The sequence below is a fragment of the Pogona vitticeps genome, chromosome 6 (assembly GCF_051106095.1).
Source record: "Pogona vitticeps strain Pit_001003342236 chromosome 6, PviZW2.1, whole genome shotgun sequence".
Lineage (NCBI taxonomy): Eukaryota > Metazoa > Chordata > Lepidosauria > Squamata > Agamidae > Pogona > Pogona vitticeps.
Window position 1 is genome coordinate 104266501 of NC_135788.1, and position 25407 is coordinate 104291907.

The 25407-nt window shown below is 39.1% G+C and overlaps 3 protein-coding genes across 3 annotated transcripts; all 3 read right to left on the minus strand.

Moving 5' to 3' along the window:
- Positions 1–262: 262 nt before the first annotated feature.
- Positions 263–6409, minus strand: LOC110070909 (olfactory receptor 14A16-like). The gene has a single exon (XM_078378095.1). It carries the CDS (start codon positions 3012–3014, stop codon positions 2076–2078), a length of 939 nt encoding a protein of 312 aa, XP_078234221.1. The 5' UTR covers positions 3015–6409; the 3' UTR covers positions 263–2075.
- Positions 6410–7315: 906 nt separating this feature from the next.
- LOC110070908 (olfactory receptor 14A16-like) lies at positions 7316–13307 on the minus strand. Its single transcript, XM_078378094.1, has one exon. It carries the CDS (start codon positions 9382–9384, stop codon positions 8446–8448), a length of 939 nt encoding a protein of 312 aa, XP_078234220.1. The 5' UTR covers positions 9385–13307; the 3' UTR covers positions 7316–8445.
- A 303-nt stretch (positions 13308–13610) lies between these two features.
- On the minus strand, positions 13611–18701 carry LOC110070907 (olfactory receptor 14A16-like). The gene has a single exon (XM_078378096.1). The coding sequence runs from the start codon at positions 17842–17844 to the stop codon at positions 16849–16851; it is 996 nt and encodes a 331-aa protein (XP_078234222.1). The 5' UTR covers positions 17845–18701; the 3' UTR covers positions 13611–16848.
- Between the last annotated feature and the right edge of the window lie 6706 nt (positions 18702–25407).

The window sequence follows — 25407 nt, forward strand, 5'->3', positions numbered from 1 at the left end:
AGACAGAATGGAGGTAAAACCCCTTACCACCATCTTTCTCATTCTATATGTGTTACTGACTTCCACAATGTCCTACCATTCTGAGCAGAGCTCTTTTGATCTAAAATCAATTAAGTCCAATGAAGTTTTGTGATTATGAATGCTGCTGTTGCTTTTATTTGTGCCTATGTGGATTTTGGGTAGCAGGGACATAGTCATTTTTTCTTTTCGTTTCTATATATTGTTTCTTCAAATGTTTATCATTGCATCATTTCACAATATATTTGGCATTACAGTGGTGCCTCGCATAGCGATCGTTCCATTTAGTGATGAAATCGCTTTGTGATGCATTTTTTGCGATCACAAAAGCAATCGTTTTGCGATGTTCCCTGCGGGGGAATTTCTCTTTGCGATGATCAGTTCCCTGCTTCAGGCACCGATCATCGCAAAGTGATGATTTTTTAACAGCTGATCGGCAGTTTCAAAATGGCCGCCGGGTAAATAAAATGGCCACCCACTGTTTTCTGGGATGGATTCCTCGCTTAAGAGGCACCAAAAATGGCCGTGCTATGGAGGATCTTCACTGAACCATGAGTTTTAAGCCCATAGGAACACATTAATCAGGTTTTAATGCGATTTTATGGGCTTTTTTATTTCGCATGGCGACGTTTTCGTTCTGCAGCGATTTTTGCGGAACGAGTTAATGTCACAATGCAATGTACCACTGTACAGCTGTCTACACCTTTTCTTTCCAGTCAGCTGATGAGGGAGCTGGCAGAGCATCAGAAGACCAGCAGGTACAGAGCAAATGCAGAGCGGGTACACCTGGACATAGAAGACAGTCTGTGTACCAGAAGCATTGCCCCACAAAGCAGCTAAGGAAGCCTTCCCCTCTTCTCATTTTTTCATCACTAATCAGCTGGGGCAACCTCTTCCCCATGGTTTCTAGCAACTATTGTGATACCAGGTGTTATATGCTAGACACTTGATTTATTGATGTATCACTTACCATTTTTGGAAAAATATCAAAATCTTTAAGAGCAGTGTGCTGCTAAAATTGTGTGCAAGAAAATTGTTGATTTCAGCAGTGTAGACACCAAAACAGGCTTAAATCACCAGAAATAAATCAATTTCCATTCAGTGCATGTGAACACAGCCACCAGTTTAAATACCATAGGACCTGAATCTGAATTTTAGAAAGTCTGAACAGAAATCAATTCAAATTGCCAGTATGACCACAGCCTAATCCTCTACAAAGAACCTCTGCTTCACATTTCTTTCACTTGTATCTCTGGGACAGTTGTGCCTCCTCACGATATTATTATGACTGAAATCCTGTTGTGTATCTTCATGCACATAAATGATTATGTCAGTCAAAGGGTTTTAATCTTTAAGGTTTCCTTCCCCTCCCCATTTTCAGTTCTGCAGCTTCCTAGGATCCATTTTTGGTCTTCAGAAGCCTTGGCATGGGTGGATCACCTTAAATGCCTAAAAAATCACCACCAACAGGCATAATTCATAAACATGATGTCACCATGATTTTCATGCATATAGTTGCACAATAAAATTTCACCCTTTCCCCATCCTATCAAGAAATAAGAAAACATGACACGGGTAATGGGTTTTATCCAGCAACACATGTTTATTAACGACTAGTAATAGATTTGCAACATTAACTGTTATGTGTCCACTCAGGACTAATTCACCTTCAAATACTTTGCATAAAGTATATTTCTCTCCGAACAACTTGGTTGATCATAGCTAACTTCATCCCAGCCCAGTGGGAAGGGCAATTTCAGAGTTTTTCTGAATAAAAGGTTTAGCATCCTACTTGCCAGGGTATTCACCATGAGAGCCCTATCTTTACTAGACTCCTGTATAAAGAGAGCACAGTGGTTTGAGTAGATAGTCTTGAAAAGTGCTGGAGCTCAGATAGTGATATGGTAGGGAAGGACAGCAATCAAGTATAACCTATTTAAAGTAAGAATTATGAGAGCAAGCTCTGTGAGAGAGTTATATATACTTAAGGCATGTTAAGGCTCAAGATAAAAATTAGCAGCAAGGTGTTCATGTGGAAAGGGTATATACTTAGATGTTCAGAAAACAACTGTAGAGGAAAACACCAGTTTTAGAAATTTACACAAGGCAGCCCTGATCTCATTGTTTCTCATGCTGTAGATGAATGGATTTAGTGTAGGAGGAATAATGACATACATCACAGCAGAAGCCACATCCAGAGCAGAAGAAGCATCGCTGGGCGGTATTACATGGACAAAGACCCCTGTTAATAAATACACAGAGACAACGGTGAGATGGGGAATGCAGGTGGAGAGAGCTTTTTTCTGTCCAAGTACAGATGGGATCTTCAGCACCGCAGCAAAGATCTTCAAGTATGTTATAATAATGAAGACAAAGCATCCTAGTCCTACACCACAGCTTAGTGCAAGAAGCCCAACTTCAGCTAAGTAAATCTCAGAGCAAGAAAGCTTTAATAAATGAGGGATTTCACAGAAGAACTGATTGATACAATTAGAACAAAAGGTGTTTGCAAAGGTTCCACATGTATGCAATAGGGCATAAAGAACGCTAACAAGCCACCCAATGGCCACCATTTCAAGACAGGTTCCCTTGTGCATAATCCTATCATACTCAAGTGGGTTGCAGATTGCAATATGGCGATCATGTGCCATTATTATTAGAATAACAAAATCTGATGAAGCAAAAAAAAGATAAAAGAAAACTTGAGCAACACATCCAGAGTAAGAAATGGATCTATCATCCATAAGGGATACAACCATTATTTTGGGGACTATAACTGATATGAATCCAAGGTCTATCATGGCTAAGTTTAATAGGAAAAAGTACATGGGGGTGTGCAGGTGGTTGTCAACAATAATAGAAACAATGATGAGAAGATTCCCTGTTACTGCCATCAGATACAATGCTAGGAATAGAAAGAAAGATAAGATCTGTAGTTCTCGGACATCTGAGAATGCCAGCAGCAGAAAAGTGGAGATGGAAGTCAGATTGCTCATATTGTCTTCAATAGTTGCATACAATCTGTTCCAGGAAGATAAGATGCATTACAATTCATTAATGATCATGTTATTCAGATATGATTCCAATTTAAATATGAAATAATGGAATAGGTAGCAAGCAAATAATAATGTTTCATAACTGTGCCCCTACTCACTCATTATTTTGGTAATAAAAATCAGTGAAGGAGTTTAAAATAGCATGCATCGTAATAAAATAGACATAAAATATACAGAATGAAAAACTTTTAAAAAATAACCAAAACAGAAAATTTTACAGTACAACTGGGTAAATAGCAAGTTTCTTGGTCAAGGAGACAGTTCGGAAGACTAACTGAATGATGTCCTTTTCAAATGTAAAATGGGGCTAACCATGTGTCCTGGGGAAGTTAGTCCAGAATAAGGGTGATGCATAGAGAAATGTCAGTCACCATAACTTGAGCTATGCCTACTACATGGTTCATGAGGGTGGTCTTCCTGGCTTCTTCTAAGGTATAACATAGTTTGCACTAGAGATGTAGCATTCTATGGAGTTTTGCCCTATGTCCTTCAGTCTATGTACACAAATACCAGCATCTTTGAATGGGCAAACTGATTCTGAAGCACTTAGTGGAGTACTTTGAAAAGGCATATTATTCACCCACTGTAATGTCTGGATAACCATTAAGGATGATGCCATGAAAGAATTGGATTACAAGGGAATACTCCAGTCAAGAGATTATCATGTCTGAATCCAGGCTATTACAGTGCAGAAACAACCAAAACTGTGAAGCCACAGAAATCTTTTGTACCTCTAGAATGAGATGGGGGGGGGAGGCCACAGACTATGTATCAATTCAAGCCGAGTCATCTACATAGAGAAACAGAGAAACACCTTGTCATAGAGACTTTGATTTTCTTAAGGTTTATTGGCTCTTATTCAGCTGCTGGAGCTCACTCATCCAGAACGTCCACAATGGTTTGTAATAGCTAGGGTGAACCAAAATATTTTGGCTAACAAATATTTCCTCCTAATCCATGGCCATGAAAATGCCATAAGAATATATTAATTATTACAATGTTGTTTTTTCATAGCATTCGGAACAAATGGTAAACTTTGGAAGGCTTTCTGATTCTTATTTGTCTCAGATCAGTATGAAAACTTTCAAAGGATTCCTGGTTGATTCCCCAACCAGCCCAATGGTACAAATTTTGCAACCAGGAAAAGCCCACCAAGATTTTCCCTTTGCCATATCAAATATATGTTACCAGGAAGTTAAGTTTGCAAGCCTCAATCACCTCTGTCTCTTCTAGCAAGCTTTTTGTGCGCACTCAGACCCACAAAAGAGAGCAACTGGGAATTTGGTACCTGTTTCTGAAAGCAACCTCTTTTATACACATCTCTACTGCTTCATATAGTGAAATGAACCACCATTCTTCCTAATTTGAGGCCATTTAATGCAAATCACACAATTATAGGGAGGTCTCCGAGGTAGGGTCTTGCGACTTGTGCCAAGTAGCATTGGAAATGTACATATTGCCGAAATGTATCTTCCTAAATCACTTATGAAGGAGAGGAAAGGAGAGAGAATTTACCTTGTGACAAAGCATCTCTGTTCTTCTTAATAGATCTTCTCATAAAGGTTGCCTGAAAGAAGTCAAAGGAACTTCCTGCTAATCTACATCTTTTGTGACTCAGACTTATGAGATCTCTGTAACGGGGTATCTTGAATGACATTTTGCACATCTATCTATTTTAACATGTATTACGTGCAGTATTTATCTTGGAGCCAAAGGGAATTCAACAATAAAAGTCCCAAGAGAAATTATTGATGTTTGTATACCGAAATTATTCTCTACAAAAAAGAATATGCTAGATCCTACACCCATGGAGAGTTGCAAGAATCAGCATGGCTGTTGCTCCATTCCTCTCCTTCATACATGCTCAGCTTCATCTCTCCGATCCTATCCCATCCCTATTGCTAACCCCAATCCTAACTCTAAACCAATACTGAAAATTCCCATCCTCCTCATGTGTATGACATTGTGTAGAAAGTTGATACTCTTTGGAAACAAGGATAAAGAATGACCTGATCAGCATTATTATTCCTAAATTTAAAAATCAAAGAAACAAAAATGCGAGCAGTAGGAAGTTTCACAGACTAAGCCTCTAGAAACAACCTCTGCTTCACATTTGCTTTGTCCGTACCTAGTGGGGAGTTGGTCTTTGCCACTTTGTTACTATGGCTGAAATCCCATTACACATCTGCATGGACATAAATACTTATCATATCAGCCAACACTTTTTATATTTATCTTACATAGTCCTATGCAAGGACGTGGTGGCGCTCTGGGCTAAACCGCAGAAGCCTGTGCTGCAGGGTCAGAAGACCAGCAGTCGTAAGATCAAATCCACACAACGGAGTGAGCTCCCATCGCTTTGTCCCAGCTCCTCGCCAACCTAGCAGTTCAAAAGCATGTAAATGCGAGTAGATAAATACCGGTAGGTACCATCTCGGTGGGAAGATAAAACGGCATTCCCTAGTCACGCTGACCACATGACAACGGAAACTGTCTTCAGACAGGCGCTGGCTCTATGGCTTGAAAAGCGGGATGAGCGCCGCCCCCTAGAGTCGGACACGACTGGACTAAAAATGTCAAGGGGAACCTTTACCTTACATAATCCTATACAGTATTGTCTCCATCTGCAGTTCGGTGGCTTCCTAGGGATCCCTTTTGCCCTTTAGAAGTCTTAGTATCAGTGGACAGCTTTAATGGCCAACAAGACAGTATCTAATGGGTTTCACTAAGTTACAAGAGGTTAGATTTTGACTAGAGATGGGCATGCACCAGTTTGTCCCAGTTCACCCCACTTTGTAAAGGTGGCAGCACAGGTGCTCCTCCTCCTCTCCCCTTCCTCCTCAACCAATCAGCCTTGCACCAGGCCCAGCTTGCTTGAGTTTTCCACTTTCTTGACTAATCGCCCAATCCTGAGCAAGAGTACAGACTTCTCTGCCCCGCCTTTTTATCTGAGTGGGAGAATATCCAAGTGGGCAGGGCAGAGAAGCCTGAGCTGTTGCTTGGACTGGAAGATCAGTTGAAGATGACAGAGGCTGGATCTGATGAGTGGCTGATTGAGCCAGAGGAGGCTGGGGAGGAGATCAGCTGCACATGTGCTGCTGCCTCTACAAACTTTACAAGACCAAATATGCATGCCTGGAAAGAAAATTATCCCTGTTTCCCACTTTTTTAAAAATTTCACAGAAATTCAGCCATTCATGGCATTAATAATCAGTTTGCAACCAGTGCTTTTGAGGCCAGAAAAAAACTGAGATTGCCAATTCCTTATGAATTGGCAACATTCTAAAGGGACTGAATTTTTTTTAAAAAAAAAAAAGCATTTTATTAGTTTTTCAATCTATCTACATTCAATTGATGCTTGTTAAACATCTTGTTACATGGGTTCCTTATGATTATTTGATTTTTGCATCTTGGTATCTTCTTAATTGTCCCTTCCAAATCTATACATTTAAAGGACATTTAGACCATTTGTGTGTATATTTTTATATACTTTTGATGTAATTTAACTGACGAACTTTGTATTTTATAGCAGTAATAACTGAATAGGTTCCTAACACATAATAGATATTATCTAAAGCATTTTATGCATGTTTTCTTTATATAATTGTTTAGCCATTTCCATCTCCACATTTTCTATCATGTCTATGTCAATATCATATCTAATATATGTTCATTAAGTACTATTTGATTTACCTCATCCTTATATCTAGCTTCAGTTTACCTTAAGAACTACCATGTTATGCCTTTACCCTGATTAGTGGTCCCTTATTCCAGTTTAATTCCTTTTTCTAATATATAGGATATGCCCCCCTTACAATCCCAGAAGTTAGGTGTATACAGTGCATGCTTTCAACATTGAAGGCCACCTTAATATTTTTCCTTTTTCAACTCCTTCTCTTATTTGCCTTTTCCCAAATCTTGTTTCTATCGCTCTAAAAAATTTGCTGTGCCTTCTGCCACCTGTGGACATTTTATACATTTGATCTATCTCCAATAGATCTTCCAGTCTCTTTTTAATTAGACCTGCTGATTCTCTCCCTTTATCTTCCCTTATCACACGTAAAATTCACCTCAGTTCCAGAGTTAAACTTCCTTCCACACTGGACCCACAGGGCAAATGAATGGCTTTTCACCATTTTATTGAGAAACTCTAGTTTTTGTCCTGGAGGCATAAGGAGATTTGCAACATTCCGTGAAAGATTATCGAATTCAGATTCGTGACTATTCATCACTGAACACAATTTTACTTTTTTTATTTTTTTATTTTATTCATAAATGATTCCATTCAGGAGACTTTGGGGTGATGGGCAACAGATTAAAATTGACAAAAACTTAACAGTTGCAATAGAAACAGTCAATAAAGGCTTATATGAAGAAAATGTTCTGCAAAAAAATTCATGAACAGTAGATGGATGTACAACTTTAGATGTAATTACAATAATTAGGAGTGTACTGCTAATATCATAAAGATCATTCTTCTGGGAGAGTCCAGGCAGATCCTCGACATATGTGGAGCAACCAGGACTGCCTTAGCAGAATATTTCATTCATCAAGCTAAATAAAAGGGGAGAAGGTGAGTCTTCCAATAAACCCATTTAACAATGTAGTAGCCAAACCGTAAAACTGGTCCACTCAAAAACTAACAGCCAATAAAGAGCCTTCAGCAAAACTATTTCCTGATGAAGTAGATACAGATACTTACAGATACAGAGTGGTCATTGGCAGTGGTTGAGCAGCCATCATTTGTACCAGCTGCAAGTTCTGGACAAGCATCCAAGGAAATGGTGGGGATGATAGAATCTGAAGCAGGAACTACAAAGTCATACATCACTCATCCTTTTTATATGGCTTATTTAAATAACCAGGTTCTGTTTAGCAGTGATAGTAAAAGACATTTCACTATATTTCTAGAAATTACAGGGAAAACCATGAGGAATTTAAGACTAGTAATAGATTCCACATAATAACTGTTATTTGTCATGACCAATTGAGTCTTGAAAACATTGTATAAGGTGCACTTCTCACCCAGCTTCTTTAATGATTACATCTAAGCTCATCCCCGGTGTGAGGTAATATTGTAGTGTGCACAAAAACCGAAGTGTTTTGACCATGTGAGACCTGGCTCTACTGCACTCGTGTACAGACAGCATAATTTTTTTTTCTCTCAGATGCTGTAGCTAGCCTTAAAGAATGCAAAAACTCAGATTTTGATGGGGTAGGGAAGATGAAGAATCAAGCTTAAAGGATTCAGAGCCAAGATTCAGAGAGAAATCTGTGTAACATTTTTGTATATCCTTACATTAAGAGTGAAGCCATAAGAGATAAATTTGCACAGAAATATTCACCTGGAAAGGAGGAAACAATTAGATGTTCAGAAAACATCTGAATAAGAAAACACAACTTTTAAGATTTTCCACAAGGCAGCCTTGATCTCATTGTTTCTCATGCTGTAGATGAATGGATTCAATGTGGGAGGAATTACGGAATACATCACAGCAGATGGCACATCCAGAACAGAAAAAACATCACTAGGTGGAATTACATGGGCAAAGACCCCTGTTAATACATACAGGGAGACAACAGTGAGATGGGGAATGCAGGTGGAAAGAGCTTTTTTTTGGCCATGCACAGATGGGATTCTCAGCACTGTAGCAAAAATCTTCAAGTATGTAATGACAATGAAAACAAAACATCCAAGTGTTACACCACAGCTAAATGCAAGAAGCCCAACTTCAACTAAATAAATTTCAGAGCAAGAAATCTTTAATAAATGTGGGATTTCACAGAAGAACTGATTGATACTATTGGAACAGAAGGTGTTTGCAAAGGTGCAACATGTATGCAAAGTGGCATAGAAAACACTAAATATCCACCCTTTGGCCACCATATCAAGGCAATTGCCCTTGTGCATAATTTTATCATATTCAAGTGGATTGCAGATTGCAATGTGTCGATCATGTGCCATTATAGTTAGAACAATAACATCCAATGGTGCAAAAAATAAAGATAAGAAAACTTGAGCGACACATCCAGAGTAAGAAATGGACCTGTCATCCATGAGGGACACAGCCATTGATTTGGGGACTATGACTGAAATGAATCCAAGGTCTATCATGGCCAAGTTTAAAAAGAAGAAATACATGGGGGTGTGTAGGTGGTAGTCAACAATGATGGCAACGATGATGAGAAGATTCCCTATTACTGCCATCAGATACAATGTTAGGAATACAAAGAAGTGTAAGATCTGTAGTTCTAGGTCATCTGAGAATCCCAGCAACAGAAAGGTGGACATGGAAGTTAGATTGTTCATACTGTCTTCAATAGCTGTGTACTACCTATACCAGGATGAAAAGATCTATTAAATATCGTTCATGGTACTATTATCCAAACACAATTCCAATTTCAGTATGCAATTAAGAAATCAACAGTGAACAACAAGGAATTATGTTTCCAAACTGTAGCCATACTCAATCTTTCTTGTGTTAATAATAATACAGTATGGAATCTAAGGTAGCAGACATCATAATAAAAAAATTCATTAAGTAATAGAATGAAAAACTAACTAATTAAACTTAAAATGTTACAATGCAACTATTTTAAAAGCAAGTTCCTTGATCAAAAACACAAGCTCTAGAAAGTTGAGACTCCCCATAATGTCCATTTCCAAATGTAAAAGAGCCCTAACCTTGTGTTCTAGGGAAGTTATTCCACAATCAAGGTTCTACCTGGAGGAATCTCATTCTTCTGTTAACACAACACGATTACATGGTTTCTTAAAGTGGCCTCCCTGGCTTATTTTAAGTCACAAAATGGTCTGCACTGGGAATGTAGTATTCTATGGAGGGCTCATGCCCTTCAGACCTTTGCGTACAATTAGCAGGACCTTAGAACAGGCCAACTGTTTCATAAACATTTAGTGCAATACTCTGATTGTACAGCTTTACACCAACTGTAACCTCTGGAGAGCTTTCAAGAGCATTGCCCTATAGGAACCATAATAGAAGGGAATAATACAGTAAAGAGAGTATGAATTCTGAAACCAGGGTATTCCTGTCCAGAAACAACCAGAGTTGACTGACAAGGTATGCCTTCCATTGATAATTTTTGTATATCTATTAAGACATTTTTTTAAACGTCAAGTGACAGTCTGTGGATTTATTCTAGCCCAATCATCTATATCCTATCTTTCTTATTAGTTAAAAGGAGAAGCACCTCTGATAGACACTTCACTTTTGTTAAACATCAGTTGATTGAATCTTACTCAGCTGTTTGCAGTCACCCATCCAGAACTTCCAGAATTGAGAAGAAGAAGCTCTAGTAGAAGACAACCTCTTCCTAAGGATGAGGTGTGGTATAACCAAAATATTTTGACTAACAGTCTTGCATATAATTTCTCCCACTTCATGATGAGCAAAATGGCATAAGAATAAATGCATTTACTACAACTTTGCTTTTTCATAAGATTCACAACAAAAATGAATTTTGGAATGCGTTCCTGTTCTTATCTGGATTCCCCAACCAGACCTTGGCTCCAAAGACAGCTTCTTGCAACAAGGAAAGGCCCCACAAGGACCTCCCTTTGCCATATCCAACATGTCTTGTCAGGCATTGAGGGTGTTTTCAATTCTAAGTGATCTCTGGCTGTTTTGGCGAACTGCCTGTTATCATCAGGATCCACAAAAGACAGCATCCAAAATGCTTGTTCCTGCTTTTGATAGGAACCTTTTTAAAACAACCCAATGCTTTAGATACTTACGCAAATCAACTATCTTCCTAATTTGGGGACAATTCACATAACTGCAGGAGGTCTCTAGTAAGGGGTTTTGAAACTTGTGTCAAGTACCGATGCAAATGTATATATTGTAGAAAGAATATATTGTATTCTTATATCAGATTTCATTGAGAAGAAAGGAAAGAGCATTTACCTCTTGAGAAAGCATCTCTGTTCTTCTTAAGATATCTTCTCGTAAAGGTTTCCTGAAAGATGTCACCAGATTTGTATGAACTTCCTGCTAATCCGTACCTTCTGGCACTCAGCTACATGAGTTGTTATAGCAGGGTGTCTTGCATGAAGATTTCTAAATCTGTCTGTCTGACCATGAATTATTTATGGTAGTTACAACAGAGCCAAAGAGAGTTACACAATAAATACCCCAAGAGAAATTACTTCTGTCTGCACTGAAGTTACTGTTTATGAAAAACAATATGCCAGATCATATACTTATGGGAGAAGTTCTTTTTCTCTCTTATTTTGGATATTCTGGGTTATTCATCTTTTTCTGTATTTCATTGTTTATGTCCTTATGGGCGGGGATGGGTAGCTGTGTTTTAACTGCTTTAATCAACTTAGAGTAGGGCTTATGCACTAGGTAATGGTTTTATTTATTTATTTATTTATTTATTTATTTATTTATTTATTTATTTATTTATTTATTTATTTATTTATCATCCATCTAGAACACTGGTTCTTAACCTTGGGTTACTCAGGAGTTTTGGAGTGCAACTCCCAGAAGCCTTCGCCACCAACTGTGCTGGCTGGGGTTTCTGGGAGTTGCAGTTCAAAAACATCCGAGTAACAAAGGTTAAGAACCACTGATCTAGAACATGTCTACTTTGGGTGGTTTACATATAACATAAAAATAAACTAAGGTAAAATCCAGATTAATCACAGAGTCCATGATCAGAAAGGAAGAAAAGAAGAAAAAGAAGAGAGAGAGAAAAAGATAAGGGAAGATAACCTAGGTAATAGCTGTAGGGAAGGCCTGCCTGTATAGCCATGTCTTCAAGTTAGTCTTGAAGGCCCTCAGCGAGGGAGCCAGGTGGATCTTTACAGTTAAGTTGTTCCAGAGGTGAGGGGCCACTGCCGAGAAGGCCCAATTTCTATTTTTTTCCACTGGGCCTCTATTGGCATTAGGCCCCTCAGTCGGCAGGCCTGACTGGAGTGGGCGATATGGGTAGAACTGGGCAGAAGAAGGCGCTCTGTCAGGTATTGAGGGCCTAAACTGTTAAGATGGTTCACCGCAAACTTATTTTTATAAGATTAAATTCAGTAGAGGTTTTTCCTACCACCTGGAAAATAAAACATTTAACATCCAAGTTCTAACTACACTACAGTTTTCATGCCTATTACACACGTGATACTGCTTCATTATTAAAGCAGCTTGTTTTTGGCTTATCTTTCATAGAATAATTCATAAATAATGGCAAGAGAATATAAAAGCAAAGCAAAACATGCTGCTTATATATTGCCCTGTAATGTTTAAAGCACCTTCTGGCTGGTTAACAATTTAATTATGCAGGCCACACATTGCCCCCCAGTAAGCTGGGTACTTCGTTTACTGACCTTGGAAGGATGCAAGGCTGAGTGAACCTCAACCCACCTATCTGGGATGGAAACTGGATGGTGAGCAGAGTTTTGACTGCAGTACTGCAGTTTAACCACTGCAGCATCATCACTCTCCCTTAGCCAAATGCAGGACCTATGGGAAAATGAATCCAGTACAGAAACTAGATTGACTTGAAAAATGAATGAATCATCAATGCATTGACTTGTATAATAAATTAAGACCCTGCTTCATAAACTCAAAAGAAAATAAAGAAAATTCCATTTAAATGCCTTCACCAGTTTATGGGGTTAATTTTTTAAAAGTCCTACTGCAAGAGAACAATTCACACATTTGTGGAACAAATGCCTCTCAGTTCCATAATAGAACTATTGCTAAACAGACATTCAGGAGGAAAAATCACATAAATCACCTGAGTGTAACCTTGTACAGCAGTCATTTCCTTTGCTCCAAAAACAAACCTCTACTAGCATTCTTCAAAAATTATGTAAAGAAATTGAATATAATTGGAGATTTCAGCCTGGCCCTTTTCTCTGTGTTTGTTTTGTTTTGTTTTGTTTTGTTTTGTTTTGTTTTCCATTTTTTTGGCATTCTGTTTAACTAGTGGTAGCCACAAGAACTGTTCATGTAACCAAAATAGCTATGAGGTGGGAAGAATGGAAGAGTGTAGGAGTGGAAGAGTGGAAAAGAGAAAAGGCTTGAGTTAAGGCTACTTTTTCAGTGAAGATTTCTCGCATTTTTGTGAAGCAATAACATAACAAAGAATGATCAAATGTTTGTTAGCAGTGATTCCCAATGTCAGGGTACTTGATCTTTTCAAATTGTATCTCTCACAAACCTTGAGACCATACACTCTTTGCTATGCTAACTAAAACTAACTAAAGGCCTTACACTTATTTTTATTTTTTATTTATTTATTTATTGGATTTATATACCGCCCCATAGCGCTACAAGCACTCTCCGGGCGGTTTACAATTTTAATTATAAAGGCTACACATTGCCCCCCCAGCAAGCTGGGTACTCATTTTACCGACCTCGGAAGGATGGAAGGCTGAGTCAACCTTGAGCCGGCTACCTGGGATTTGAACCCCAGGTCGTGAGCACAGTTTTAGCTGCAGTACAGCGTTTTAACCACTGCGCCACGAGGCTCTTCAAACACATTTACTGATCCAAGGTTAGGGCTAATGAGTAATGAGACTGTGCAACATTCACTTAAAAATTCTGGAATTTTGATTCACATCTATGCAGCACTTTACAGGGTTTTACTTATTCTATTTATTTATTTTGACCATAACCTGTTCCATTTGGGAGGTTTGGGTTGATAGCAGATGAAAAGGTCATGTGTTTAAAGTTTAAAATAGAAACAATTTGTAAAAGCTTATATGAAGAGAAGTTCCATGATGAAAAAAAATCAATAAGTGCATGTACAAATTTTGATGTAGTTACATTCATTAAGGTTGTAATTCAGCATACTTATGATTTTACTCCTTAGAGAGTACAAGCAAATCTCATGTTGAACCACCAGGACTGTCTCAGCTGAAGATACCAAGTCAGGCCAGATGAAAATGGAGAAAGTATGCCCTATAGAAATGTCACTTGGCAGTGTCATAGCAAAACCTTGAACCTTGCCCACACAAAACATAGCAGCCACTACAGAGCCTTCAGCAAAAATGTTACATGCTGATGTAGATACAGATATATGCAGATACAGATATATACAAAGAGTGGCAATTGACAGTAGTTGGGCAGCAACATTTTGTACCAGCTGGAGGTTCCAGACAAGCTTTCAAGGAAAGGATAAAGTAGACCCAGAATAAGAAATGGACCTGTCATCCATGAGGGACACAGCCATTGATTTGGGGACTATGACTGAAAGGAATCCAAGGTCTATCATGTCAAATAAAGAGAAAAAAACAGTATTACATTTTAAGAATTTAATAAGCTTGTTTTTTTAGGATTTCAAACACCCTACGGCAACCGAAAAGTTGCCCGATTGTGGAACAAATGCCTTTTATATGACAGAACTATTACTAAACAGACATTCAGGAGTAAAAAGCTATATAAATCACCTGAATTTAATCTCCCACAGCAGTCACTTCCTTTGCTTCAAAAGCAAACTTCTACCAGCATTCTTCAAAAATTATGTAAGGAAATTGAATATACTTTGGGATTTTCCCCCAGCCTTATTCTCTCTGCCCCCCCCCCCCCAGTATCATGTTAAACTTGTGGTAGGCACAAGAGGAATTGTGGGGAGGAGTGGAAAAAAGAAGCTAAAGACTACTTTTCTGATGATGGTCTCTCCCACTATTATGCAACAATAACCTAACAGAAAACAAACAAATGTTTGTTAGCAGTGATTCCTAATGTCACAGCTCTTGATCTTCTTGACTTGTAACTCCCAGAAACCCTGAAACAATATGCTCTCTGCTGTGCTAATGAAAGCTAACTAAAGGTATTACACTCCAAACACATTTCTGGAGCCAAAATTTGGGCTAATAATTATACTGTAGTGCTAGCCCAGGAGACACAAGGATTATTGTTTTTTTATTTTTTATCATGACCTCTTCCATTCAGGAGATTTTAGATTGATAGCCAGCAGATTAAAACATCAAATATTAAAAATATTAAAATAGAAAACATCAGTAACAGCTTATATGAAGAGAAGTTCCATCATAAAATAAAAATACATGTACAAATTTAAATGCAGTTACATTCATCAAGAGTATACTTCAGGCACTAAGAATCGTAGTTGTGGGAAATCCAAGCAGATTCCAAATACATTTTGAACCACCAAAGGCATCAATAGTCAAGCCGATGACAAGGGAGAAGGTGTGTCCTCGAGGAAAGTTACTTGGCAATGTCATAGCAAAACCTTGAACCTGGCCCACTTAAAAATTAGTACAGAGCCTACAGCAAAAAATGTTGCATGGTGATGTAGATACAAATATGTACAGATACATATAGTATACAGACAGAGAGTGTCAATTGACAGTAGTTGGGCAGCAACATTTTGTACCAGCTGGAGGGTCCAGACATGCTTTCAGGGAAACAGTTAGATTGATGGAATCCAAAGCCCAGCAACAGCAGGACCTCCATGCATTACCTATTCTTACTGTACAGCTTATTACATTAAACCAGGTTCTGTTTAGCATCTGTGGCTAAACACATTATACACATGTTGCATGGAAGATGACAAAAAACCCAATCCAGGGTAAACATGAGTCCCTCATTCTGTTGAATTGCAGCTCCATGAGAAAGAATTCATAAATGGCTGCTTAATCTCTTACATGAAATCCAATAACATTACATCTTTACCAATCTCCATTCCAATTTCTTCCAGTCATGACTTCAAAGTGTTTTCTCTGAATAATGCATTCAAGGGAAAAAAGTCACACCAATTTTATCTCAATCCAATGGGAAAAAAATCAAACATGCAGTTACAGATGAATGCATACTCATTAAAAGGGTTATAACTGTCTGTAAGGAATAGGAATGTCGTTGACAATACATTTGGAAGGACTCACTATTTTCAATCAAAAAATATTAGTGCAGGGATAATGCCACTGCTGTACGAATGATCTTGATCAACACAATGTAACTTGTAAAAAATTTAAACTGCACATGGAATATATTTCTGTGGATGTGTAGACAGCAATAAAGTGGTAAATTCAGAACTGTAGACAATCCTTCAGATAGTATCCATAACTATCGCACTACAAAAGAATAAGCCAAACATTTGGGCCACTGGACAAGTACATATCAGCAGCTCAGCACAAGGTCTATTATAAAGTTCATCAAAAGTGTTACATGATGATGTAGGTACAGACATATAGAGATAGAGTAGCAATGGACAGTAGTTGGGGAGCTACATCTTGCACCAGTGACACCCTATAGGTCTACATGGGCTTACAAAAGTGTTCACTTACCATTCAGCAGTTGATCCAAAGTGACTATTGTCTACTTCGGACTAGTAATACATTTTTGGCAATAACTGTTAATTGTCCAATCAGTATGAATTCATCCACAAATAATTTACATTACCTTTGGCGCTGCAAGGAATTGTGTATTGTTACAGGGAAAATCCGTTTTTCTCCTAGCTACTCTGAAGACTGCAGCCATGTTCATCCCATCCAACAGGATGGGGAAATGTTCCTCTTATAAAAAAGTTGCAAGGGGAGCCCAGGCTGTACTACACTCCTGTATAGAGACAACAGTTCCTCTCTTGGATGAAGTAGGTAGCCTTGAAGAATGTTAGAATTCAGATAGCAACAGGATTGGGCAAGAGAACAATTAAGTATAAAGGAATCAGAGCAAACATTCAGAGAGAAATAGCTCTAACATATTTGTGTATCATTTACAAGACATGTTAGGGCTCAAAATAAAAATTAGGAGACCAAAACATTCCAAAGCAAAGATGGTAGATTTGGTGTTCAGAAAGCAATATTTTTAGAAGAAAACACAGATTTAAAGAGTTTCCATAAAGCAGCCTTAATCTCTTTGTTTCTCATGCTGTAGATGAATGGGTTCAGGGTGGGGGGAATTATGGAGTACATCACAGCAGATGCCGCATGTAGAACTGAAGAAGCATCACTGGGTGGTAGGACATGAGCAAAGACTCCAGTCAACACATACAGAGAGACAACAGTGAGATGAGGGATGCAGGTGGAGAGAGCTTTTTTCTGCCCATGTACAGATGGGATTCTCAGCACTGTCCTAAAAATCTTCATATATGTTATGACAATGAAGATAAAGCATGCTAGTGTTACACCACAGCTTAGAGCAAGAAACCCAACTTCAACTAAATAAATCTCCGAGCAAGAAAGTCTTAATAAATGTGGAATTTCACAGAATATCTGATGGATACTATTAGAACAAAAAGTATTTGCAAAGGTGCCACCTGTATGCAATATTGCATAAAAAATACTAACTATCCACCCTTTGGCCACCATCTCAAGGCAGGTTCCCTTGTGCATAATTCTCTCATACTCAAGTGGGTAGCAGATTGCAATATGGCGATCATGTGCCATTATAGTTAGAACAATAAAATCCAATGGTGCAAAAAAGATATATAAGAACACCTGAGCAACACACCCAGAATAAGTAATGGACCTGTCATCCATAAGGGACACAGCCATTGATTTGGGGGCTATGACTGAAATGAATCCAAGGTCTATCATGGCCAAGTTCAATAAGAAGAAATACATGGGGGTGTGTAGGTGGTTGTCAACAATAATGGCAATGATGATGAGAAGATTTCCTGTTACTGCCATCAGATACAGTATTAGGAATACAGAGAAGTGCAAGATTTGTAGATCACGAGCCTCTGAGAATCCCAGGAGTAGAAAGGTGGAAATAGAAGTCAGATTGTTCATCCTGTGTTCAAGAGCTATATGTATACCAGGAAGAGAAGATCTATTAAGATTCATTCATGACATTTTTATTCAAACAGAACTCAGACTGAAGTGTGAAATGTTTCAGAATTTCTTCTTGAAATTAGAAATGCACGAACAATTATGTTTCAGGACTATAGCCCTACTTACTCTTTTTTTTGCAATAACATCGGTTAAGAGAGTGGCATATATGTGGCACATATGATAATAAATACAAAAACATGAAGAGAAATGTATTGATACAACAATTAATAAAATACATTTCTTCATTAAGAATACAGGTCAAAAGCTCAAGTGAAGACACACTTGGGATTAATCACAAATCCCAGGATGGTTATTCCACAGTGAAGTTGCTATATGGAGAAATCTCTTTCTTCAGTCATGACAACATAAGTTATGCCTACGCCTTCAGGAAAATGGTCTCCCTTGCTTATCTTAAAGCACACGATCATCTACATGAGGAATGGGGTGGTCTATGGAGCTCTGTCAGGACTTGGTAAGCAATTACGATCAGCATGGATTGGGTCAGCTGATTTGTTGGGAGTCAGTGCAGTACTTTGAAAAGACACCTCATATGCATTACTCACCAAGTGGAGCTTCTGCACAGCCTTCAAGGATGTTGCCATGTAAGAACTGGATTACAAGGGAGGAATCCAGTCAAGGGATTAGCAAGTCTGAAACCAGGCTATTCCAGTCCAGGACTGACAGCCTAGGTATGCCCTCTAGGATTTGCACCTGTAGTAATATTTTAAAAGAAGAGAAAAAGAAAAAGGAGGATCTATTCTGGCTCCATCATTGAAATATGTATTTATTTAATAAATTCATATTCTGTCCGATTAGTGAAGTCACACTACTCCGGGTGGTATACAAATAAACAAAGTCCACAATCACCCACCTGCTTCATACTCATAATAAAATGACACAATTTTTAAAAACCCAGATACTGCTGTAACTGACAAATGTAATGACTGAAAATATCCAAAATCCCAACATTAACATTCACATCCATGGAGCGTATTATATACTTAAGGGCTTTCTTATATACCTCTAGATTCAGCAGTTTCTTGAATATTGAGAAGGATGGAGTCTGGTCTTCCTTGACTGGCAGTTTGTTGGACAAATTGGGAGTTATTAGCAAGGAAGCCCAACTCCTTGTTGTTACCTTTCTACATACTTCTTTTTTATCAGTTAAACAGAGAAACTCCTTCTGATATAGATCTCTATTTTGTTAGGGTTATACATCAGTTTGTTGGCTCTTATCCAATAGCTTGCAGTCACCCATCCAGAATTTCCACAAAAGAGGAGAAGCAATAGTAAAAATATAACCTTGTCCTCAAGAAGAGCTATGTAATGCTCAGGTGAACAAAGGAATTCTGGCTAACAATCACACAGATATTTCTGCTCACTCCATGACTGACAAAATGCCATAAGAATAAATTCATTAACAACCTTGCTTTTTTCATAGGACATCTCTGTAGTAGAGTTCTGAGATCTGTATCAAGTTGTGCTGAAAATGTATGTATTATAGAAGGGCATTGTCCTCAATCACATCAGAGACAGAGGAAAGGAGAGAGCATTTACCTCTTGATAAATCATCTCTGTTCTTCTCAGTAGATCGTTTCAAAAAGAGTTCATGAAGAAATCACCACATGTTTATGAACATCCTGCTAATCCATATTTCTGTGTCTCAACTACACGAGATTGCAGGGTATCTTGAATGAAGTTTTGAACATCAGTGTATTTTAACTTGCATTATTTCTGGTCTTTATCATAAACCCAAGTAGTGTTCAACAAGAAACGTCCCAAGAGAACATATTGTTGTTAGTAAACTAAAATTAATCTCTATTAAAAGGAAATTGCCAGAGCATATACTCATGGGAGAAATTCACCCATCTCGATGGGGATGGTACAGCATGAATCATTCCCTTGCGCTCTTTAATACATTCTTAGATTCATTCCTGCCACCCAATTCTTATCCCTAACCCTAATCCAAAACCTAAAACATTATGTGTATTGCATCATGTACAAAGTTGACACTCTTTGGAATGAAACTAAGCCTCTACCAACAACATTTCTTTCTTCTGTACATAGAGGAGAATTATGCCTCACTGTTATATTACTAGGGCTAAAATCCTGTTGCACACCTGCATACACAAAAATACTTACCATATCAGTCAATTGATTTTAATGTTCATCTTAAAGATTTCTTACCACCACCACCACCACGCATGTTTTGTTTTGCAGTTTTTAAGGATCTCTTTTGACCTTTTGAAGCCTTGGTATGGGTGGAAAACCTTCAATGACCAAAAAGCACTGCTAACAATCCTGATCCACAGCTGAGGATGTCATTTCTGTGGATGTGCAGTCCATCATAATGTGACAAATTTGAACATTATCCACAACAATCACACAACAAAAGGCCAATCCAAACATTTAGGCCTCTCGATAAGTGCGTATCAACAGATGAGGACCAGAAGTTTAGCGAAAGTGTTACATGCTGTGATGAAATTGAGTGTCTGGGGAGAATGGAAGTAGAATGGAAAATATTACAGTAATTTCATCTATATTTAACCTCATGAACTGAGGCAAATGGCAATGACTAAAGTAAGGGGCAATCTATGGAGTACATTTCTCACTTATCTCTTCCTCATGTACATTTTCCAAAGGAGAAACAGGAAGAAAGATTTAACATGACTGTTCAACCTTTTAAGGGGAGACTACTTGAAAAAAAAGTGGTGGTACTGCAAGTTAAACTGCAGAAGCCTGTGTTCTGCAAGGTCAGAAGACTAGTAGTCATAAGATTGAATCCACGCGACGGAGAGCATTCCTGTTGCTTGTCCCAGTTCCTGCCAACCTAGCAGTTTGAAAGCATGCAAAAATGCAAGCAGATAAATAGGTACTGCCATAGTAGGAAGGTAGCAGCCTTCTGTGTCTAGTTGAGCTGGCCACGTGACCACGGAAACTTTCTACAGACAAACACTGGCTCTACGGCTTGGAGACGGGGATGAGTATCGCGCTCTAGAGTCGGACATGACTGGACTAGATGTCAAGGGGAACCTTTACCTTTACAGTGGACCCTCTACTTACGGAACTAATCCGTACTGGAACAGTGGCTGCAGGTCGAAAAGTCTATAGGTCGAGTCTCTATTGACCTACAATGCATAGAAAACCGATTAATCCCGTAACTGCCCGTTTTTGTTCCATTTTTGTTCCATTTTGTTTTTTTCTGGTCTGTAGGTCGATTCTCAGGCTGCAAGTCGAACCTAAATTTTGCAGCCAGAGAAGTCTGCAACTTGAAAAGTCTGTAAGTCGAGCCGTCTGTAAGTTGAGGGTCCACTGTACCTAAAGGTAATTAAGGTCCTCTGTACAGGGGTAGGAGCTTAACCAAGCTTCCAAAGCCTCACCAGGTTGGGCTGGGACTCTTTTCCAGGAGTACCCTTGCCTATGTTGGGCTTTTTACCGCCTCCTGTGCCCTTGTTCTGGAGCCGGGCGCCTGCTGTAAAAGCATGATGAATCTGGGTACTGGCCTCCAAAGATGGTACACTCATGCCTGAAGCTGCATGCACTTTTTGTACAGCTACCTTTGAAGTTGTACTCCCAGCAGATCAGTCGGACTTAAACTGCCTGCCCCTTCAAGATGGGGATACTAGACAAGGGCGACCTTTTTGTGCAAATGACTGCTGTCAAATCTGTCTCCAAAATTTGGCCTGGTGGGGAGAATGGCATGCCCAAGCCACAAGATTGTGGACTGGTGCATGGCCATGCGGTGCTTGGAAGCCCCATGCTCTGTGAGTTGTAAGGTGTGTAGGATGCCTGATTGCATTGACCACTGCCGGCCCAAGGCCATGCAGGGATTGGTGTGCAGATGCCCAGTGTGGCAGCCAACTTACCTGATGAAGTTGAAGCCATGCTTGGACCCTGACCAATGTATGATCTGTCAGGGCTGACTTCATCTACTTCCTCCTGGACCTCTTGGCACTCAGTTGCTGTTACCGTTGTCGACAACCTTCTGCCTCTCTCCAAACGCTGTGGCTTTGGTATTGAAAAGGCGCCCTCTGCTTCATTTCTAGTAGTTGCTTCAGCTCTCTGCCTCAAGAACAGCAAACCGTACATTAGGTCATGCGCTTAAGCCTTGAATTTGGCCCTGTGGTGGCTCTTGGCATCCCTAGCTGATCTATGTGGCTGAAACTTGTAGAGCCGCTCAGCTTCTAATGCAGAGCTTTTTAAAAATTTCTTGCCATACTGTCTATGATTCCTCATCTGAAGAGGATTGGGGAGGCAACACCTGTTGCCCTGGCACCTCCTCAATGCCATTATGGATCAAGGCTCCCTAATGATTAATTGATAACTTAGCTCAGTAATGCGATTGCCAACACTGTTGGAATTCTGCAGCAGAAGCTAAGCCTAGGTTTCAGCTTAGCACCCCTTAGAAGAGTAGCAATTCCTTACACCAGTAAATAATTAGGGGTCTTTATATTTAATAGATTTTTTATATATTATTAATTTTTCTACAATTGAACATAGAAAGTATTTGGTTAAATATCTTGATAAATCACACCTCTAATATTGATTATTAGATAAATTTTCAACGAACCAGTTGAATTTAATTTACCACCTGAATCAATTACTTAATCCTGTTGTGGTTATCAGCTTAATTAATCAATTTGAATATCTAATTAACCTACTATATATATGTAAATATTAAAATTAATTCATTTAATATATTCATTATAAATTAATTATTCAAGTTTTAAATGTTATTTAATTGTTAACTTCCTAACTATTATTATTTTAATTTATTTATTTAATATGATGCTAGACCTGATATAAAATGGACCCGGCATACATCCCAAACCTGTGCAAGCTTATCACTGAGGGTGCAATGTTTAGCTGGCTGCAGGGGGAAAGGGGGGAGAGGGATTTTGGCATGGCTTTGCTATCATTACCGGGACCTTGGTGACGTGCCTAGCACACATGCACTAAAAGCCACTGTAACTGAGGAGAGGATCTGCCGTGCCAGTGTCCATCCACCGCCAAAAAACTCAATGCCACCGCCCCAATCCCACAATCTCGCCCCCTTACACTCTTCCATGTTTCACTAGAAGGTCTGCTGTAATTCATTTATTATTATTCTATTCATTATTATTTTTATTTTTCATTCTATGAACCAATTGCGCCCAAGCGTGGCTGGGTGGGGTGCAGCCGTCATCTCATGTGCCATTGGAAGTGGTGCTGATTCATGTTTTTCCCTGCCAGCCCGATCACTGGATACAGCCTCTTCCCCTTCATCCTGCTGACCTCGCATCTCTGTGAAGGACCAGTCAACCTCTGGTGTTCTCAACCCTCACTCCTCCTCCTTGCTCTGGTGTTGAGATGTTGCAGTCGAGGCATCCCATCCACTCCTGTATGGTCGAAAGACCTGCTGATCATCCTCTAAAGCTGCAAAATGAGCCATTAGATTTTCTGCCATGGCCCTAAGTTTAACCTTCCTATGACTCTTGGTTTCCCTGGCCGAATGGTGTGGTAGTGGCTCACTGTGTTGTGCAACACTTTGTGCTGCTCTTTCAGCTTCTAAGGCCACAATTTTGTATTGCAGCTGCTGCCATATAGGCCATGCCTCCTCATCCAAAGAAGATTGGGGAGGCAAAACTTGGGGAGCTGCATGCTTTTTGGCCTTTCTTGTTACCTTGGCCCTTCCTAGAAGCCATCACAGCCACTGAGACTCAAAAGTGTATGCAGTTCTATATCTTTAATAAGCCACTTGAATCCCTAGGATCACCATGATTATTTTTTATACAGTCTGCTTATTTATTTGTTTTGTTTAAATTAGTTCTTATTCACCACTGAGCATGTGTAAGCAATAAGTTGATTAATAATAAAATAAATGTAAGGCCTCCTAAAGCTCTGCCACAGTGCACTCTTGTCACTTAATGATTTTTTAAATTTATAATTTAATTATAATATCTATTTTATTATTCTAATCAATTGTTATTAATTTTTTTATTTTATCTTATATTATGTTTTTATTATATTGCTATTATTGCCCACCTCCAAGGGGAAGCAGCGAATTTGAATTATACCCCACCACAATATGAAAGCAAAATTAATTATTTATGAAGCCAAGATTTCCTTTTGTTGTTTAGTTGTTAAGTCATTGTCCAACTCTTTGTGACCCCATGGACCAGAACAGGCCAAACCCTCCTGAATTCCACTGCCTCCCAGAGTTGGGTCAAATTCATGTTGGTTGCTTCGCAGACACTGTCCAACCATCTCGTCCTTCACACTTTCCCAACATCAGAGTCTTTTCCAGGAAATCTTCTCTTCTCATGAGATAGCCATAGTATTGGAGCCTCAACTTCAGTATCTGTCCTTCCAGTGAACACTCATTTCCTTAAGAATGGATAGGTTTGTTCTCCTTGCAGTCCAGGGGACTCTCATGAATCTCCTCCAGCACCACAATTCAAAGGCATCAATTCTTTGGCGGTCAGCCTTCTTGATGGTCTAGCTCTCACTTCCGTACATCACTACTGGAAAAACCATAGCTTTGACTATGTGGACCTTTGTTGGCAAGGTGATGTCTCTGCTTTTTAAGATGCTGTCGAGATTTGTCATTGCTTTCCTCCCAAGAAGCAGGCAGCTTTTAATTTCATGGCTGCTGTCACCATCTGCAGTGATCATGGAGCCCAAGAAAGTAAAATCTGTCACTGCCTCCATATCCTCCCCTTCTATTTGTCAGGAGGTGATGGGATCAGTGGCCATGATCTTGGTTTTTTTTATGTTGAGCTTCAGACCATTTTTTGCACTCTCCTTTTTTACCTCATTACAAGGTTCTTTAATCCCTCCTCACATTCTGCCATCAGAGTAGTATCATCTGCATAACTGAGGTCATTGATATTTCTTCTGGCAATCTTAATTCCCTCTTGGGATTCATCCATTCCAGCCTTTCACATGATGTATTCTGCATATAAGGTAAATAAGCCGGGGGACAATATACAGCCTTGTTGTATTCTTTTCCCAATTTTAAACCAATCAGTTGTTCCATATCCAGTTCTAACCGTTGCTTCCTGTCCCACATATAGATTTCTCAGGTGATAGATAAGGTGGTCAGGCACTTCCATTTCTTTAAGAACTTGCCATAGTTTGCTGTGGTCCACCCAGTCAAAGGCTTTTGCATAGTCAATGAAGCAGAAGTAAATGAAAAGGAAGAGGCCGAAGGGAGGGGGGAACATATATTAAATAACATCCTCCTTCCCCCCTCCCTTCACAGGTCACTCTCGCAAGACCACAGCACCTCGCAATATCCAGGGAAGGGGATAATGGCAGCCCGCACCAGCAAAGCAAGCTCGCCAGCGGACCGAACAATGTCTGATAAGAAAGGAATTCCTCTGGATTGACTGGGACTATTCCAGGTATATACCAACTGCAACTTCAGGCCAGCTTCAAGAATGTTGTAATGTAAGAACTTGAATACAAGGCAATATTTAATCAAGAGATTATCAAATCTAATGCCAGGCTATTCTAGTACAGAAACATCCAGATTTGACAGAACAAATCTGCACTCCATGGAAGACATTTGCAGCTTTGATAATAATAATTTTA

Bases quoted from the DNA above. Each gene is read 5' to 3' on its own strand.
- LOC110070909 (XM_078378095.1), bottom strand. From the start codon at position 3,014: ATGAGCAATCTGACTTCCATCTCCACTTTTCTGCTGCTGGCATTCTCA.
- LOC110070908 (XM_078378094.1), bottom strand. From the start codon at position 9,384: ATGAACAATCTAACTTCCATGTCCACCTTTCTGTTGCTGGGATTCTCA.
- LOC110070907 (XM_078378096.1), bottom strand. From the start codon at position 17,844: ATGAATCTTAATAGATCTTCTCTTCCTGGTATACATATAGCTCTTGAA.